Here is a 19,623-nt window from a genome sequence, read left to right as displayed (position 1 = left end):
TATCTCCGGCCACGGAATAGCGGCCGAGCTGCAGCACGGCCGCTATGCTATGTACGGAGCCAACTGATTCCGGGCTCCGTCCATAGCATTATGTGCCACAACAACCGATGCCCGCAGGCCAGGAAAAAGTGCCCCTACTGTATTACTCACAATCATAGCAGTGGCAATTGCTGCTGGTGCCTGGCTCATACACAGAGTTGTTGGGGTAACACTATTGCACTAACAAAAAACTGCAGTGAGGCCAAGATCACACACACAGTTTTGATGCAGTTTTTGTCTCAGTTTTTTGAGCCAAACACAGAAGTGGATACAAAAGAAAGGAGATTTATCGGTACTTTCCTTAAACCCTTCCTTCCATTCGGATCCACTTCTCGCTTTTGTTAAAAATACTGAGCTAAAAACCGCCACAAATACGGCGTCAAAACTGTGTGTGATCCTGGTCTAAAAGCCTATTTAGACATGTTAAAATATCAGTTCTGATAGGACTGTCCCTAGAATTGTTCCTATAGAAAACTGTATCTGTGGTATAACAACTAAAATGGTCTTACATGGGGGTCTTTACATTGTTTTTTTTTGTTGGAGAAGAATTACCTGCTGACTTAAAAAATCAATTGAAGAAAAAAAAAATGTACATTCACACTCACTGTATTCACATTTGTGTTGAAAAGGTTGTCTAGTTTAAAACCCCATTAGTAGATTCTGAGTTGATAGTGGGTGGTTTTCTATTCAGGACACTCATATATCAGTGAGACTGAAAAGCCGCTGCAAAAAACGTCCCTCGCACTGGAGGACCCAACACATCCGTAGATTACATGAACAGCCCATTCATTTCAATTGTAGCTGTGCACTGCTTTATTTCCTCTGTGGTGGCGCTGCAGGGGAATTGAACACTTGTTGCCAGGTTCTACCAGCAGTGGGGTACCAGTTGATCAGATAATCGCCAGGGGACCCTTTTAATAAAAAGGGATCGTCCAAAGTGGTGAGCCTCTAAGAGAGTTTGTCGGGGATCCAGTTGAGCTTTCCAGTATTTTTGATGGCGAGAATAGTACTGTAGGCTGTGCTATTCTTGTCATCAAAATTACTGCCACTTGACGGAACCCCCACATGCCCTATAATAAGTCAATGGGATCCGGCATAGCTGGTATGGATCCATTATAAACAGAAGCCATTATGCTAGTGTGAACAATGGCATCTGGCTGCTGTAGTTAAAAAGGAAGCAGAAAAAATGCCCCATGTATAAATAAACCTTTTTTTTTTAAGGACAGATTCAAACAACAATTTAAACAGTGATCGAGTAAATTACAAGGCACATTGACCAGTGCCCAGATGGGTAGTTGGTGCTGTGATCATCAATCACTCACATTGAAGAGCAGGGATGGTGGTTGGTAAACATGCCAACACTGCTCCTGACTGCCAGAATGGGGAAACTGGTGACGGAGACACAGCTGTGATTTGTGGATTATCAGCAATTTATTATCTTGGCCAGCAATATGAAAAGTCATTGAAGAAATATATATTTATTAATAGCTCTCCCTTATGAAGCAATATTCGATATTTATAAGCGTTCGACACCGCAGATGCTGAAAAAATGCTGTAATGTTAATCCCGGGAATGACGTATATGATTGCCTGTAGTCTGGAACAAATGTATTGATTACCTATTGCGTCATCATTTCTAATTGTGGCACTGTGGCTTCCATCTGACCTTCTATACACCATCCTGAATGCAAATTATTGATAGGATGTCGGATTACAAGGTATTGTAAATATTTGAGTCACATCACATACACATTAAAAAAAATGTTATCTCCTCAAAAAGTAAATCGTGATGTCATCATTTTTATCCAGCCGTTTCTGCATTATTGTGGTGTAAGCGGCGAGACAACCAACCATTTAGGGTGGCAATTACAGCGCCCATAGGCCTTGTTAGGGCATGACCACACATGGTGGATTTCCTCCGCAACTGTCCGCATCAATGCCGCACAGAATCTGCGTTGCAGATTCTGCTGCGGATCTGCACAAAATGTGCAGTAAATTGATGCGGACTAGCTGCTGCGGACTGCGGTAAAAGTACTTCCCTTCTCCCTATCAGTGCAGGATAGAGAGAAGGGACAGCACTTTCCCTTGTGAAAGTCAAAGAAATTCATACTTACCGCCCGTTGTCTTGGTGACGCGTCCCTCCTTCGGCATCCAGCCCGATCTCCCTGGATGACGCGGCAGTCCATGTGACCGCTGCAGCCTGTTATTAGCCTGTGATTGGCTGCAGCCGTCACTTAGACTGAAACGTCATCCTGGGAGGCCGGACTGGAGACAGAAGCAGGGAGTTCTCGGTAAGTATGAACTTCATTTTTTTTTACAGATACATGTATATTGGGATCGGTAGTCACTGTCCCGGGTGCAGAAACAGTTACTGCCGATCGCTTAACTCTTTCAGCACCCTGGACAGTGACTATTTACTGACGTCTCCTAGCAACGCTCCCGTCATTACGGGAGCCCCATTGACTTCCTCAGTCTGGCTGTAGACCTAGAAATACATAGGTCCAGCCAGAATGAAGAAATGTCAAGTTAAAAAAGCAAGACGGATCCGCAGCACACATAACATGTGCATGACAGCTGCGGACTTCATTGCGGAAATTAGAATCTCCATTGAAGTCAATGGAGAAATTCCGCCATGAGTCTGCCACTGCTCCGCAACAGACAGAGCATGCTGCGGACACCAAATTCCGCTCCGCAGCCTATGCTCCGCAGCGGAATTTTACGCCTCGTCTAAACGAACACTGCTAAATTAAAGTGTAAGTCAATGGACAAACGGCTCCGCTGCGGATTAACGCTGCGGAGTGTCCGCAGCGGAATTTAAGTGAAATTCCGCCACGTGTGAACCCAGCCTTATCCTGCTTTACACTGGCCTTTAATGCCATGAAAATCTCAATTCTAATAGAATTTAATTCTTCTTAATAGATCAGATCTGTGTGCCAGTCAGGGTGTGCGGAAGTCTGGGTGACGCTGAGCACTGCAATGGCTGCCATTAATGATAGTCACCCAGCATGACAATTTTTTCCAATCTTCCTTTGCACTATAGTGAAGACATTTTTATAAATGATCCTTAGCACATTGTTTATAAATGGCGCCAGCTAACAAAAAGAGCAAAATCTGAAATTGATTCCTTTATGTTATATATGTGCATCTAAATATAACCCTCCAGATATAAAGCATCCATCACTATCCCGTCTTTTCCAGCATGACAGGACTGATCAGCATTGCAGTCTTCACTGCACAAAGACTCCTGTGAATCTGCAGAAAAGGCGTTTGGCGTTGTCATGGTAACCGGCTCTTCTCTCCGATGACATTTTATCATGTCATTCTACACATGGTGCACTTCATTAAAAAGGCAAAACTGGAAAGTCAGATGGAAACGGTTTATTTTTTCTGGGTTTTAATTCGCTTAATTGCACCAAGTACAAGAGCAGATCACGCATATTGTACTCTGGCGGAGAATAATTATACCGTACACAGCAATGAAACTAACATGATTTAGTGAAAGAGAAAAACATCATACAGAGGGTCATATAGAAAAGCAATGCTGAGTAGGCAACAGTACTGCTGTCAATGGCAACCAATCAGATGTTGTACTTATCTTTCTAAAACAAGAGCTGTCATTTTGGTCATTTAAACTGTTCCTTTCACTAGTTTCTATTCATGATCCATCAAATATTTTGTCAGTATAATGACTCCTAGGTCCCAAGGAGGGGCAAATGGGATACCTGCCCTGGGAATGACACAATGTAGAGGCTTCTAGCACATCACCTTCCCTTAAAATGGTCTTCCAGATTCAGGGATGTAAATTTGCTTTGGGCACTACATGATGGTAGTATTTGGGCACATCATTGCAATTCTGTTTCTATCAAATGAAAGAAAAGGGGGGGCACACCACAAAACAGAAGAAGAATCCTCTGACCTCAATCTTGTTGGAACGGGAGGGGACCCATTGGATTATATGGGAGAGTTTTCTAAGCATGCTCAGAAAGTAATAGGAGGGGAGCTGCGTCCATCATCTATTGGCAGTGGTGGATCCTGTGCTATCTATCTATAGGTGTTACCTTTCATTGTACTCCTGCCTGTCATGATAATGAGATGACTGTTGAGAAGCGATCTCTACAGAACAGGATGTGTCAGCATATTGGGAGGCTCAGTGGTCAGAGTGAAAACTGCAAAATTGTTGGATTAATTTTGTTATATAAATAGTGACATAGAAAATCTAATTAAAAAAGCAACAAAAATGATGAAAAAATATTTTTAACATAAAAACTTCAAACAATATGTCATTTTCTGATAACACATTCTCTTTAAACAAAGCTGATTTTGCAGCAGCTTGCAGTCAGAACAACAATAAATGACTACAGGCTGCTGTAAATCACTTTATACAATCTGCAGTTGGCAAAAGATATACATACATTAGGGCAGTGTTTTATAAGCAGTTTCTGACCTATAGTTCCATTTTCTATATTATTTTCATGTTATTAACAATATTTTCTTTCTTTTTTGTGAACATGAACTGAACCCAATTAATGAGATAAAAATACATTTGCAACATGCTGGAGAGATTGTCATGAATGGCATTGATAGTGACAAAACGAATTGTAATGCATTGGAAAGTAAAATGCCGATATGAGATTTTTTACCATGACGCTATGAATCACTGTGGCTGCAGCCTCTCATAGTTCAGAGCAGATTGATTCATTTTCTCTGCTTGCAGTTCTATTGATCACTATATTAATTTGGTCTGTTGAACTTGAAAGGGCAATTCCAGAATAAAACAACAACAACAACTAAGCAATAACAAAACAAACCTATGGGGCTGCCTTGCCCAAACGTATACCAATCTACGACTTTCTTAGTTTGGCAGGTTACCACTGCTTATCCATTCATAAAACCTTACATAGCAGTAGTTAGAAATGTTTCCTACATCTCCGATCGTTCGTCCCCATACATTTCCATCATGTCGGCAGCACCTCTCCCTGTTTACACAGATGTGCTACCTACTAGCAAACATTTATTGCTTGTATAAATGAGCCAATCAGCCGATGCATGGCTAATCGTTGCCCTGTTTTTACAGGCGAGCATTTGCCAGATCATTATCAGAAAAAAGGGACAGGTAAACCTCGAAAAACACAGAAAAGGCCAGACTGAGTCGAAGGTATACACCCGTTCCCACCAGGACGCAAACAGGTCATTGGCCCTAAAAATGGGTAAATGGGCCTCAAGGTGTCCTTTTCAAAATTCTACTACATCTAATTCTCTCTAATTTTCTGACGTGGACGATCCAAGGGACTCTTCTTCTAAAGCCATTCAATATTCACTATATACGGTATGCTATGAAGATTGTTACTGTATTGTTTATATATTCCTTCTTTTGGCATGTTGTTACATTCTCTCAAAAACAAATAATTAAAAAAAAAATACTTGACTGGATAGACTTTGTGTGTAGTTAGGTGCCATTTTGGAGCAATGGAGGTAGCTTGTGTTAATACAGTGTAAAATATTATAAGTTCATGTAAAATATTGCATAGGAGAACAATTATATTTTATAAAATAAATTAGTTTTTTCATTTGAAATAGTCAAGTTCAGTAAAAATCATAGCATATAAGCACTAAAAGAAAATAAATGCGGGCAATACCAAAAAATGAAGATGTGACGTCATAAATGTTAACTTCAGTAAGGCTCTGTTCACATCACATTCTTGCATCCTGTTAAATGGTACTTTTTTTTTTTTTTTTTTTAAAGCAAACTTGATCTTAGAACTGGATGCAACAGTACACAAAAATTAGGCAGGCTTCTTGTGTCCTGATCCTGACAGATCCTAATTTATTTGCGTCTTGTTTTAAAGGAACCTTTTTTTCTAATCGTGGAAAAAAAACAGTATCTCTCAACAGGATGAAAAAACCTGAACCTAGTTTAAATGATGCATTTGGCCACACCTGGCTGTGTATTCGAACACCCTCTACTGTCAAAGATCCATCTACCCTGCCCAAACATAGACTACATCTCTATCCCATTCCTTCACGTATGGCCAGCTATACACACACACCGAGCATAGTTGCCAACATGTTTCTGTCATTTTAGGGTAGTTCACACGACAGCACAAAATACGTCTGAAATTACGGAGCTGTTTTCAGGGGAAAACAGCTCCTGAATTTCAGACATTTTTGCAAGTACTCTTTTACGAACATAAAACACCTCTATTACGTCTGAAAAGAGGTTGTGTGCACATACCCTTACTGTGACAGCTACTTTTACCAGTCTGGGTAGGGTATCAAAGGCTATAAACTACATTGCAACTTTTCTCTGAGATTTTATAGTGCACTAAAATAGCTTATCAGAGGTCTAAGGCCTCATGCATACGACCGTGGCCATGTGCACGGCCATGATTTTCGGGTTGGCCTGCAGCGGAGTGTCACCCGCGAGCCTCCCACAAATCACGGGCCGTGCACATGGCCATATGCATTATTTTCTATGAGCCTGGACCGCAAAACACGGCCGTAATAAGACATGTCCGTTCTTTTTGCGGTCCAGGGTCTGCGGCAATGCACAGACCGTGGAAACCACAGTTGTGTGCATGGGCCCAAAGAAAGTAATGGGACCTCAATTCACCTGTGGATTTTTGTTTTGTGTGCATGGGGCCTAACATAAGAACTTGACACCATCTGGCAGTATGAAAATGATTTATATTTTTGCAGAAATTTCTCACACACTCCCATCAGTCCTACCTGGGCCCATCACCTAACTTGCAATTGCTTCAATTGCCACTGCCACTAACTGCATGCTGTATAGAATCTATCTACATTGTAAAATGTATTCATTTGTATTTTGAGATAACTCTGCCTGGCGTTATTACATAATAGTGCATTATACGTCATTACACCATTACGTTCCGCGGGGTGAATTATGATCTGCCATAGCGCTGAGACAGTTATGGGTGATAACTCTGAAACGTCCATAACTACGTCACTGTAGGGCAGACGTAGGCCAATGTATAGGCTATATATTTTTATAAATCAGCTCAATGTAAGCAAAAGTGTTTGGAATGTTCTGAATCTTAATTGGAAATTAAAGGGTTTTTCCGGTACTTTTATATTGATGACCTATCCTTAGGATACGTCATGTAGCTGATGTAGCTGCTTACAAAACTTTCAGGTTGGCGCGAAAAGCAGTTTCAGCGTTCTCTGAAACTACTGTTCCCGTCATGCCTTTCTCTTCCTTTTGCGCCTGTATCCCCATCCCGCTAGCTGATGTGCGCATGCGCTGGATATGCCAGGCGGAGATAAATCTGAGGAAGAAGGGGGCTGGATTACTTCCTTTGCGTCGTCACAGTGCCAGCCACCTAGCGGTCACAGGCTTTGAAGACGCGCCAACGCCATGGAAGAGGGATACCGTTATATGTCACGTGGGTATGTGCTGGCGCGTCATCAAAGCAGAAATAACTACAGGACTTCCGGACACGTGACTGCATTCCCAAACGGAGCATTGGTACAATATTGGAACTAAATGTATATTAGTAGGTGTCCTTATTTTATGCACTTATAGCACTGAAATACAATTTTCTGGGGCTGGATAACCCCTTTAAGGGGAGAGGCCTGTATATCACTGCTGTTTTTAAGTTAGCCTTACACATAAGGCTCTGTTCACATCTGTGCTATTGTTTCCTTTAAAACAACAAACACTGTGATAGAAACCCAATGGAACCCATTACGGTAAATGGGTTCCTTCGGGCGCTGTTGGCTTCTGTCATGTGACGGATCCGGCAGTTCAGGTTTTTCCTTGTTCTGCTCCTATGACGGAGCAGCACAACAGAAAGCCCTGACACAGATGTGAACAGAGCCTGAACACTTGTTCAGCTGACAGCTATCCCAAGAGGCCCTTACCTGTTTATTTCAATGAGGAGAGGGGGACAAGCTGCTGCCAGATACTTATGGCATAATAAAGGATCAATGTTTGAATTTTGAGTAATATTTTGAATTAATATTCACAAGTATGAGCAACTAATGCTAATGTGAACAATACCGAAGAATGTGTTCTGTATTCTTGCAGAGAAAGCAGATATTTTTCTTCTAAATATTGCCTTGTGAGAATTGCCATCTGTTGTATTGTTACATTGTTTCTCCAGTGCGATATGTGCAATCATAAATGCATGTATTCTTATGTGCACATAATGATTATTAAGGTAGCTTGTAAAGAGTAATATGCGTGTAGTAGGATTTTCTAGTAGCTTAAAAGGGTTTTGCAGTCCCTAAAAATTAGTGGCCTATCCTCAGCATAGGCCATCAATAGGTTGATCGCTCGGAGTCCGACCCCTACCGATCAGCTGTTTTGAATAGGCGTTTTGTACGAGCGCTGCTTCCCCTTCATTCCGGTCACTGCTCGTACTGTGAATCGCCGACACAGCAGTAGTGGAGGTTCACAGTATTACAGCCTTCTCGCATTCACTTCAATGGGAAAAGGTAATACTGTGAATCGCCGCTACTGCTGTGTCGGTGATTGACAATACGAGCAGTGACCGGAATTAAGGGGAAGCAGCACTCGTACGAGCACTGTGGCCCCTTCAAAATAGCTGATCGGCGTGTGTCATGGAAGTCGGACACGAGCGATCAGCTATTGAAGGCCTATCCATCAATTTTTAGGGACTAAAAAAAACCTTTAAAGTATATATCTAGCAATGTATTCAAAATAATGAATGAAGCAACGTGAACCATTTTGTTTCTACAGCTCCTGTGCAGACCTATGTGTTTCCACAGTTGCAGACTACAAACAAACCCTGTGTAGTCTAATCTTGCAGTCACACTTCCTTCCATCTGTACCCTTCTACTTGCTCATCTACAGAATGCCCCTATTCCAACTATAATGGTTTCTACAGAAAATTAAGAACTAGCGCAGACCCAAATGATAGAGAAAAAGCACAAAGCTCTTGTGTATCATGGGCAAAAAAAAATGTCATGGTTTCAAATTCATAACGCGTTTCAAGATATAAACACCAGATGAAATGAGACATGTCGAACCAACAGCATAATGGGAGATTAAAATAGGCAAATAAATGACAAAACTGGTGAAATTCCAATTATATGTCTCCATAACTTCAGACTACTATTTCCTTTCAATGGACATGGGGGGAAGCACTAGTTTGAAACCGCCTCCAGAGACTGTGTCTGTGCTTAATATTAGACATCACCACAGTCTCCTCTCTGGAGTGACAAACATAAGCTGGTGATGTCATTCATTAGGGGCTGCAGGGGCCCACATAGCAGAACAGCGACGGAGAAGAGAAGCGCTGATACTTTGCTAGGTATGCGTAGCCTTTTTTTTTGGATGTAGTACTATGTTCTACATGCTACACGCAGCATGATATGGAACTCTGTTTTAGAGGACTGGAGTTTAACTTTAAAGAGGCTCTGTCTCCACATTATAAGTGCCCTAGCTCCTACATAAGGAGACCAATCAGCGTCATACACTTCTCTCCATTCATTTAGTCAGCGCATAGGGATCCTGCTAGATCACTATGTGCTGTCTTATACTGACACATTAACGTTACTGAAGTGTTTAGACAGTGAATAGACATTCCTTCCAGCCAGGACGGGATGTCTATTCACAATACCGACACTTCGTTAACGTTTCTGTGGTACTTACAGCAGAGCAAGCGTAATCTCGCGAGATCTTGCTGTAAATGACAGTATAAGACAGCACATACTGATCTAGCAGGATCCCTATGCGCTGACTAAATGAATGGAGAGAAGTGTATGACGCTGATTGGTCACTGTCATACACTCCTCTGTACAACGCCCACTTGGTCAATAGTAAAACACGCCCAGTTGTCCATTAAGAAACTAATTTGCGTAAAGCTAAAATCGCTAATAACGTGCTGAAAATAGATCGTTTTTTTTAAATAAAAAACACTGCTGTCACCTACATTATAGCGCCCATCTAATAATGTAGGAGATAGGGCACTTATAATGTGGTGACAGAGCCTTTTTAAAACCTCCACCATCAATTCAAATAAAATGGCCACTATCTGCAAATCTGATACTATGTCAGATGCTTTAAAATTATCTTAAAATGGGATTATGATTATTAGAATGAACAATGTTCTATAAATACAATATTATTTTACTAGAAATGTGCTTGCAGAACATCTACAAGGTTGAACTTGATGGACATGTGTCTTTTTTCAACCGTACAAACTATGTAAGAACTAGTTCAGGTAGAGCAAAATATAAAAACAAACTTTATGAACGCTTGAGTTCTTGTTTTAAAGCAGCTATATTCAGGAAAAAACGTGAAATGTACAGACGCGTTAATACAAAACACAATGAAATATTAGAATAGAATGTCACTGTTATTTAGACTGATACACAGGCAGGGGCGGTATGGAGGGTGAAACGCAGCATAATAATGTAGATTTATCTACAAAAAGCTTGGTGACAACCCCTATTGGGACTATATTGGAAACGATAAGTGTTTGTCACCCAGCAACGGTTCTTGGTGTAGAAAAATAGATAAATGGCTGGAAAAAATCTAAAAGAAATGAAAAAATGTTGATTTTCAGGATTTTTTTTTTTTTTAAAGGAGAAAATGCTCTTTAAAATGTACAACAGGTGCATTCTGAAAAATTGGCTGGAAACTAACACCCCGAATTTGGAACATTTAGTCCAGCAACTACATAAGTATCTACATTCAGATAGAATTGAGGCATTGAGGCACAAGGAACGGGGGACGGAGAAATTTTTCAAAAAATGGAAGCCATTCTTAGTACAAATGCAAGACTCGGATATAGCAAAAACGATGGAGGGCTTCAGGCAAACTAAATGGTATCTCATCGAGGATATCAAAGGGACATTAGGGAAATTAAAAACTACAAAATCAAACGATCAATGAAGAACACATTGAACACAAGACATCAAGGGAAACAGGGGAGGAGACAATTAAGAAAATATTAAGTAGGCTACCATAGTTACTGTGTTAAATGTTGCTAGGTTTTCCAGTATAACCTGTCATCAAAGTTGCAATAGATCTACAATCTAAAAAAAGTTTGGACTTATCAATGAAAGAAAGAATATGTATCATAGATATACTAGTTTCAGGGTATTAACATTGCAATGCATTGTCTACTGTTAATTGTTTTTCTTTTTTCTTTTATTCTGTTGTGACATTATATATGTATGTTAAAATATGGAAAATTTAATAAAAAAAGTTTAAAAAAAAAAAAAAATTTACAACAAATGTATAACATTATTTATGATCGGTGTATGGTGTAATATAAAAAAATGAAAACTGCAGCGAAAATAAAAATGTATATAAATTAAACGATAATGTAAATGTATCAAAAAATGGCACCTACATAAACTATAACTGATCCCGCAAAAAACAAAGTCTCATACAGCTACGTCAAACAAAAAATAAAAAAGTTATGAGCGCCGGGATGCAGAGAGGGAAATATGAAAAAATTGTTTTTTATTGCAGAAAATGGTGCGGATTTTGCAGCGTTTTTCGGTCCAATTCAGTTTCCACATTGACATGCTGCAGTACGAAAAATACGCACTGCAGGTGAATTTCTGGTCGGAAATTTTCCGCAGCGTGTAGATGAGATTTGTTAGGTCTCACCCACTTTGCTGCTACGGTATTCTGCGTATTTTCCGTCCGCAATTCCGTTACGTGTGGACAAGCCCATAAAGGATTCACTTTAATTCCACCAGTAGTTTACAAGTGGGTGTTAATACTAAAATCCTGAAGCGCTACGAGCGCTCTTGATATGAAAAATTCTTAATCCAGATGTAAGGAGTCCACCATTCAGCATGGTTTTGTGTTTCACACTTGTAAAAACATCTACATTTGAAATGCGCTCGCTGAAGGTGAATGTCCTTCAATACAACACAGTTTGTTCTCATGGAGATTTACAGCTCTACTTATCAAGGCAAGGTACATGATAGGCTTAGGAAGCAATTACACAATCCAGAATACAGAAATCACCCAGAAACATTGCAGGTGGCAGAGCTAATGCAGTCCTGTCCATAATAAAGGGACTTTTTCGGCTTCTTTTAGTATAGACATTCCCTGGTAAATATCTTTCACTGGCAAACAGGCATTGCTGGTTTTTTCCCCCCATAAAAATAATAAAAATAGGAATGTAGCGTATTTATTGTGTCTGAAGTCTTTACAGCTGTAGTCAGTTTTAACCCTTTCCCGCCGCAGCCATTTTTCGGATTTTCACTTTTGTTTTTTCCTCCCCACCTTCCAAAAGCCATAACTCTTTTATTTTTTCATCAATATTGCCGTATGAGGGCTTTGTTTTTTTGCGGGACGAGTTGTAGATTTTCACAGCACCATTTTTTATACCATATAATACAGTGGGAAACGAGAAAAAATATATATGTGGGGCGGAATAGGAAAAAAACAGCGATTCCTCAAACTTTTGGGTGGTTTTGTTTTTACGGCGTTTACCGTACGGTAAAAACGACATGTTAACATTATTCTGCGGGTCAATACGATTACAGTGTTACTAAATTTATATCGTTTTCTTTATGTTTTACTACTTTTACAAGGAAAAAACTGATTGTTAAAAATAAAATTTGAGTTTTGTGGCCACATTCTGAGAGCCATAACGTTTTTATTTTTCTCTCGATTTAGCCGTGTGAGGGCTTATTTTTAAATAATTTATAGGGGTTTTCCAGTCCTAAAAAATTGATGGCCTATCCTTAGGTTAGGCCATCAATACCTGATAAGTGGGGGTCCAACTACCGTCACCATTGCCGATCAGCTGTTTTGAAGGGGCCGCATCACTCGTACTAGCGCTGCTTCCCTTTCATTCCTTATCTGCTCGTACTGCGACACACACTTGTAGCGGCTATTCACAGGATTACAGCCTACTCCCATTCACTTCAATGGGAGGAGGCTGTAATCCTGTGTACCGCCGCTACAAGTGTGTCACAGTACGAGCAGTGATAGGAATGAAGGAAAAGCAGCGCTCGTACAAGATACTAATCCACCATCCTTTCTGCTTCTTTTTACAAATAATCAACTATTAAAACAATCGTTATCACGATGCTCTTTGGGATATTTTGATTGAATTTTTACAAGGACCACACTAGATATGGTCTGTCATGCTCATAAGCCAAGCCATGGTTTGTAGCCGGGTGAGAACGTTTACTAGCACACCAGCAGTAGTATTACTAGCATGTTATCAAACAGGAAGACATCCCTGCCCTCATTTTTAAAAGTCAGAGCTTGCCCTAACAGATTAGGACCATGCAGTTATTAGAGGTGGTAAAAGACATCCCTTTGATGTGCAAGACTGGGAGTTCCAATGTCAAACGCAAAATCAATCAACGTCGCCAGAGTGATCTGTGTTTTATTTCCGGTTTGCCGCCTAATGCTGCTAACACAAACAAGGTAAATACATATATATATTTGAGATGTTTTCTCCACATATCCAAACCCAATCCATGATTTACAGTGTGGGAATGTAAATGTTCAGGGCACGGAACAATTTTTACTGTTGCAGAAAGAACATAATGTAAATCCTCGATAGATGTCAACAGTCCTATTACTCAAAAACAAGCCGGCACTAGCAATCTACAAGTTCCAGCAACAACAGTAGACACTAAGATAGATACCACATGAGGTACGAGGAGCAAGACTTGAATTGGTTGAAGAAATTCAGCCCTTAAATTGGTTTTCCACTTTAAACAATGATTCAATGTCTCAATGACATATTCGACTTCAGAGATTTCACTTGGAATGTTTTCACAGCACCCAACGTTATCATCTTCAGAAATGTCTTTCGTAATTTGTAAGAAGATTGTTTATAGAGGAATTCTGCTTTAATCTACGCTTCTTGTGTTTTTGATCTATCTAGACTCCTGGTTCCTATTTTTTTTAAACTTTTTGTGTTTTCTATAGCCCTATTTTAAAGGGGTTTTCCCATGAAAGACATTTATGACCTATCCACATTATAGGTCATAAATGTCAGATAGATGCGGGTCCCACCTCTGGGACCTGCACCTATCTCCAGAACAGGGCCCCCTAAACCACGTTCTAACTTTTTGTGCTTACGCTGACCCCCGGCCACTTCCGGATCACATGGTCGGGACATGGTCGGAAGTTACGGAAACAGCATAACTGAGCTACACGGTTTCCGTAACTCCCATAGTAGTGAATGGCAGTTGATTGGCTGCAGCAGTCACATGGGATAAAATGTTTTCCCTGGAAGCTGGGCTGCACACAGGAACAGGGAGATCTGGGTAATTATACGATTTTTATTTTTTTTCCTAGTTGCGATCTTGCGGCGGAGATGTTATAATTAACCCATTTCAAGATTGATCCATGCAAATTCTACTTGGGCCCTATCAACTGTAAGCAATATGTGTGAAAGCTTATTGTAATGATAGATAGATAGATAGATAGATAGATAGATAGATAGATAGATAGATAGATAGATAGATAGATAGATAGATAGATAGATAGATAGATAGATAGATAGACAGACGATAGTGTTCTTCTAACAAGCAAAATGCCCAACAAAAACGCAAAAACAAAATAAGCAAAAGTTTCATAAACAGTCATGGGACGTTATACAATGTCCCAGAGCTACTTTAAAGAATTAGGGAACTGAATACGTAGTGATTCCTTAATATAATGTTATTATAAGAAACACTCTCTTTACTTATGGAAGTATTTTCAATAATAATATCAAGCAGGTAATGGAGCAGACCTGTGTGCAGACTGCAGGCTTCTGTATACAGTGGGCTCCATACTACAGGCTGTGTAAAACAGCTATATCTGCTGAAGGGTCATTTGGGTAATAACAGATCATTTTGAACAGATCGTTCTGCATGTTATTAAAGAGGCTCTGTCACCACAATATAAGTGCCCTATCTCCTACATAAGGAGATGGGCGCTATAATGTAGGTGACAGCTGTTAAGGATCTGCCAGGCACAGCTTCTGTATCCACGCCCATAGGTAATCAGTCTGCACCTGCTTCTATGTCTGTGAGACTGACTCCATCTTCCACCACTCAGGATGGCAGGCTTAGGAGTGGGAGAGCCTATCACAGCCTGGCCAGACGGAGCTAGCTCCCGCCCTCTGTCTATTTATACCTGCCTTTCCTGTTCCTCCTTGCTTGTGATTCTTCTCTGTTGGTTTCCTGGCCCTGCTGCAGCTTCTTGAACTACTTGTCCCTGCTTCGTATTGACCCTGGCTTACTGACTACTCTTCTGCTCTGCGTTTGGTACCTCGTACACTCCTGGTTTGACTCGGCTTGTTCACTACTCTCCTGCTCTACGTTTGGCACCTCGTACTCTCCTGGTTTGACTCGGCTCGTTTACCACTCTTGTTGCTCACGGTGTTGCCGTGGGCAACTGCCCCGTTTCCCTTTGTTCTGTGTTTCCTTGTCTGTTGTCTGTTGTGCACTTATTGAGTGTAGGGACCGTCGCCCAGTTGTACCCCGTCGCCTAGGGCGGGTCGTTGCAAGTAGGCAGGGACTGAGTGGCGGGTAGATTAGGGCTCACTTGTCTGTTTCCCTATCCCTGTCATTACAACAGCAGTGCTTTTTATTTAAAAAACGATCTATTTTCACCATGTTATTAGCGATTTTAGCTTTATGCTAATTAGTTTCTTAATGGACAACTGGGCGTGTTTTACTATTGACCAAGTGGGCGTTGTACAGAGGAGTGTATGACGCTGACCAATCAGCGTCATACACTTCTCTCCATTCATTTAGTCAGCGCATAGGGATCCTGCTAGATCAGTATGTGCTGTCTTATACTGACACATTAACGTTACTGTAGTGTTTAGACAGTGAATAGACATTCCTTCCAGCCAGGACGGGATGTCTATTCACAATCCCAACACTATGGGAACGTTTCTGTGGTACTTACAGCAGAGCAAGCGTAATCTCGCGAGATTACGCTTGCTCTGCTGTAAGTACCACAGAAACGTTAACAAAGTGTCGGTATTGTGAATAGACATCCCGTCCTGGCTGGAAGGAATGTCTATTCACTGTCTAAACACTACAGTAACGTTAATGTGTCAGTATAAGACAGTACATACTGATCTAGCAGGATCCCTATGCGCTGACTAAATGAATGGAGAGAAGTGTATGACGCTGATTGGTCACTGTCATACACTCCTCTGTACAAAGCCCACTTGGTCAATAGTAAAACACGCCCAGTTGTCCATGAAACTAATTAGCATAAAGCTAAAATCGCTAATAACATGGTGAAAATAGATTGTTTTTTTAAATAAAAAGTACTGCTGTCACCTACATTATAGCGCCCATCTCGTTATGTAGGAGATAGGGCACTTATATTGTGGTGACAGAGCCTCTTTAACAGAATGCTCCATAGACTAAAGGTCCTTGTACACGGCCCGATGATTGGTCATGTATGGGGACGAGCAATTGTACTACGATTGTTTGTGCCAATACATTTCCATCATGTCGGCAGAATATCTCCCTGTTTACACAGGGATATGTGCTGTCGACTAGCGACCATTTTATTGGCTGCATAAACAAGCAGATCAGCCGATGAATTAAGTGTTTGCTCGTTCATCAGCTGATCGTTGCCCAGTTTACACATGGCAATGATTGGGAATGAGCACCGTTTTTCATGCCTGTTGACTGTCCGTGTTGCATCAGTGTGGTTTCCGTGTGTCATCCATTTTTCTCCTCTGTTTTTCTCCTCTGCTTTCCTGGGTTTACTTTTATTTTTATTTTCTGCATTTCTTTAGCAACTGATTCGGGAAAAATGGATAGCAGACGGATGTCGTCTGTGTGATGTCCGTTTTGTTCACGCACCCATAGACTTTAATGGGCGAGTCTGGTCCGCAAAAACAGACCAGAATAGGACATGTGAGTTTTATCGCAACGGACACACGCTCTGTGATAAAAATGGACGAGTGAATAGCCCCATTGAATTGCATGTCAGTGTGCTGTCTATTGTTAAAATGAACAGCACACTGACGAGAAAAACATTTGTGTGAATAAGGCCTAAAGTGAGTACTTCCAATAACAATGTATGCAATCCCATAATATATTCATAAAAAGTAAAGATTCACATTTGAGCTATTTTGTGCACATTCAGTTCAGGGCCACAATCTTCTCTATCGGGTTATTATAATTAATGCTGGGGTACTAGTGAAAATAACAAAAGACAAGTTGCCCAAGCTTTAGAAATTACTATTCTAGAAATACACTCAACAGCAGTTGTCCTTTTTTTTCAACCCTTCTTGTCTCAGATCATATAATGTGCTTTACTACAGGATGCAGCAATAAATTGTACATCTCTGATACATTATGACATGACAGGAGGGGAGTAAAACAAAACAAAAAATCGGAAATAAAACAAAAATAGTATATATAAAAGTCTAAAAAATAAAATAAGTAAATAACAAAATCAATTTAAAAAAAACAAAACAGTATATAAGATAGTATATGCAATATGGAAGGTTTCACCAAATCGACACAATTCATCCTAAGCTTAGCTCTGTCCATAGTTACTCAATTGGTTAAAGATGACCAAACACAATAAAACATGTGAGGGGCCTAGAACTGCAGAGCAGCACACAGCTTCACCTCATGCTGCAAAGAAGGCCGTACTGTAGACAGCAGCCTCATAATAGAGGTGTTAAGGAATATTTCCCACAAGAAAAAAAAAAGAATGATCCAAAACCCAGATTGCAGCAATCATGACACACAGACTGTTTTTTTTAATCTGACATTACTGCATTGACTGCTACACTGTGCGGCGATGGAGGTGCCCACTGCCTGCCACTCCCACCCAACCTCTTGCAGCATGCGACCAACCGTATATACCATACCATGGTCTGACACATCCTACAACAAGCTCTCCAGTCCCTTTCTGAATCATCATCCTAATTTTAGAAGTATCCCAGTTAATATAAAATATTTTGTTTTCCATTATGATGATGTATCATTCGTACATTCATTTGACAATGTAATAAATGTTCCGGTATGACTCAAGCCAGACATGAGCAATACCCAGACACGCTCTATTTTTTGGTTGGTCTTCAGGTCAATATATCCACCACTGAATATGAACATGGAGTTCTACATCTGTGCCGAGGAATATATCAGATGTACACTTACCGGCAGCTGTGGCCAGTAGTAGAGTTGAGTGTAAGCCAAGGAGGAGAAGGACCAAACCCTGATGTGGAGCCATAACCTGGGTGATCCCACAGATTTGGGAGATTGTATGTAGATACAGGAAAAAATAAGAGGGTATCCGAGTCTTCTGGGTGTAATCCGATTTTACAATAAACGTGATTGTTAAGTGCTAATCCATGAGGAGCGGAGGGCCTGGAAATGCAGGATCCTCAGTAGACTAGTTCTCCTTCTCCCACTGGAGAATGCTCATTCCTGGGAAGATGTTCTACCTAGTGGAGGCTGATATCCCTGAGAAAGCCAATAATATTCCCACTCTTTTACAACATCCTTACGGACTTAAAGCAAGGTCCTAAAAATGACATCCTGGAGAAAAAAAAAAGAATGACTGGGGGTCTACATCCAAGTCTCCCCCATTGTAGGGGTCAAAATAAATACCATTCTACCGTAATCGTGATACTTTATATGATCTGTCCTCTCTTGGATAAAATCTGAACGCACCTATGATCTGGAAATATATATATATATTCTTCTTTCAATATTTCGGAATCCTCAAGCAGGTCATTTCTTTTATGGATTTTTTTGGTTTTTATAATATTCCTTCCCCAAAAAATGTCAGCCCTTTTATATAAGATCTTTCCTCTTTTCCACGTTACTCAATTGTTTTTCTTTCTGCCTGTAAAAAGATTGTCTTCATTACCCATAAATTCCATTTGTGTGATACGCAGATCTTCTTCCGTGAGGGTGTCGTAGCAATCAGATGCCAAATTTCATTGTCCAGCATAAAAATAGAGATCATCGGAGTAGGCAGCTGCGTGTCCCAAATCCAAGATATTCCCAGCTTGCTTGGAGTTATCCTCCCAAGATGAGGCCCTGCTCAGGTTGCAGAATGATGTGTAGTGCAGTTTTCCAGCTGTACGTGAGTGTCACATAGCAGGATCCTACAAGGGATAAGACATCTCAGGACCCTCAGACAAGGTGGCCGCAGCTCCCCACTCTTCCCTTGGGGAAGCCACCTAAAGGGGTGTTCTGCTAATGTGAGAGGCTTGGGGAGGAGAAGTGGGAGGAGGAGGGGTGGCTGGAGACTGAAGTGTTGATGAGGAAGGCACCGACTGGCCTCCCCTCTCTTTCTCTCTCACACATACACAGACCTCCTCCTCCTGCTGCTGCTCCTGTGTCACAGCCAGACACAAAGAGGCCTCTCACACCGCCCAGACTGAGGGAAAGGGTGGAGGAAGGAGCAAGGGAGGGAGGGGAGGGAACAGTCCCAGGCCTTCAATGCTTTTTTTATAGCCCTTTTTGAATCAACTTTATTTCAAAGAGACGAAAAGAACACAGCACAAACAAAAATGTTAGTCCGGCACACAGGACATACAGCCATGCAATTCTTCTTGGCAGCTTAACTTGAGTGACATTGTACTGCATAGGTTCACATCTGCTTTGTGGTTTCTTTGTATAAAGG

The 19,623-nt window shown here is 40.9% G+C and overlaps 1 protein-coding gene across 1 annotated transcript in view; it reads right to left on the bottom strand.

The window, feature by feature from the left end:
- Positions 1–19,373, bottom strand: part of BMPR2 (bone morphogenetic protein receptor type 2) — a 174,420-nt gene extending 155,047 nt beyond the window's left edge. The window contains exon 1 of the mRNA XM_075829747.1: positions 18,147–19,373. Within this exon, the coding sequence (XP_075685862.1) occupies positions 18,147–18,219 (73 nt within the window). The 5' untranslated portion in view covers positions 18,220–19,373. The remainder of the gene's footprint in view (positions 1–18,146) is intronic.
- Between the last annotated feature and the right edge of the window lie 250 nt (positions 19,374–19,623).

The sequence above is a fragment of the Rhinoderma darwinii genome, chromosome 6 (genome assembly GCF_050947455.1).
Source record: "Rhinoderma darwinii isolate aRhiDar2 chromosome 6, aRhiDar2.hap1, whole genome shotgun sequence".
NCBI classification, from domain to species: domain Eukaryota; kingdom Metazoa; phylum Chordata; class Amphibia; order Anura; family Rhinodermatidae; genus Rhinoderma; species Rhinoderma darwinii.
Note: the sequence above shows the minus strand (reverse complement) of the source record. Positions and strands in the feature narration are given on the sequence as shown.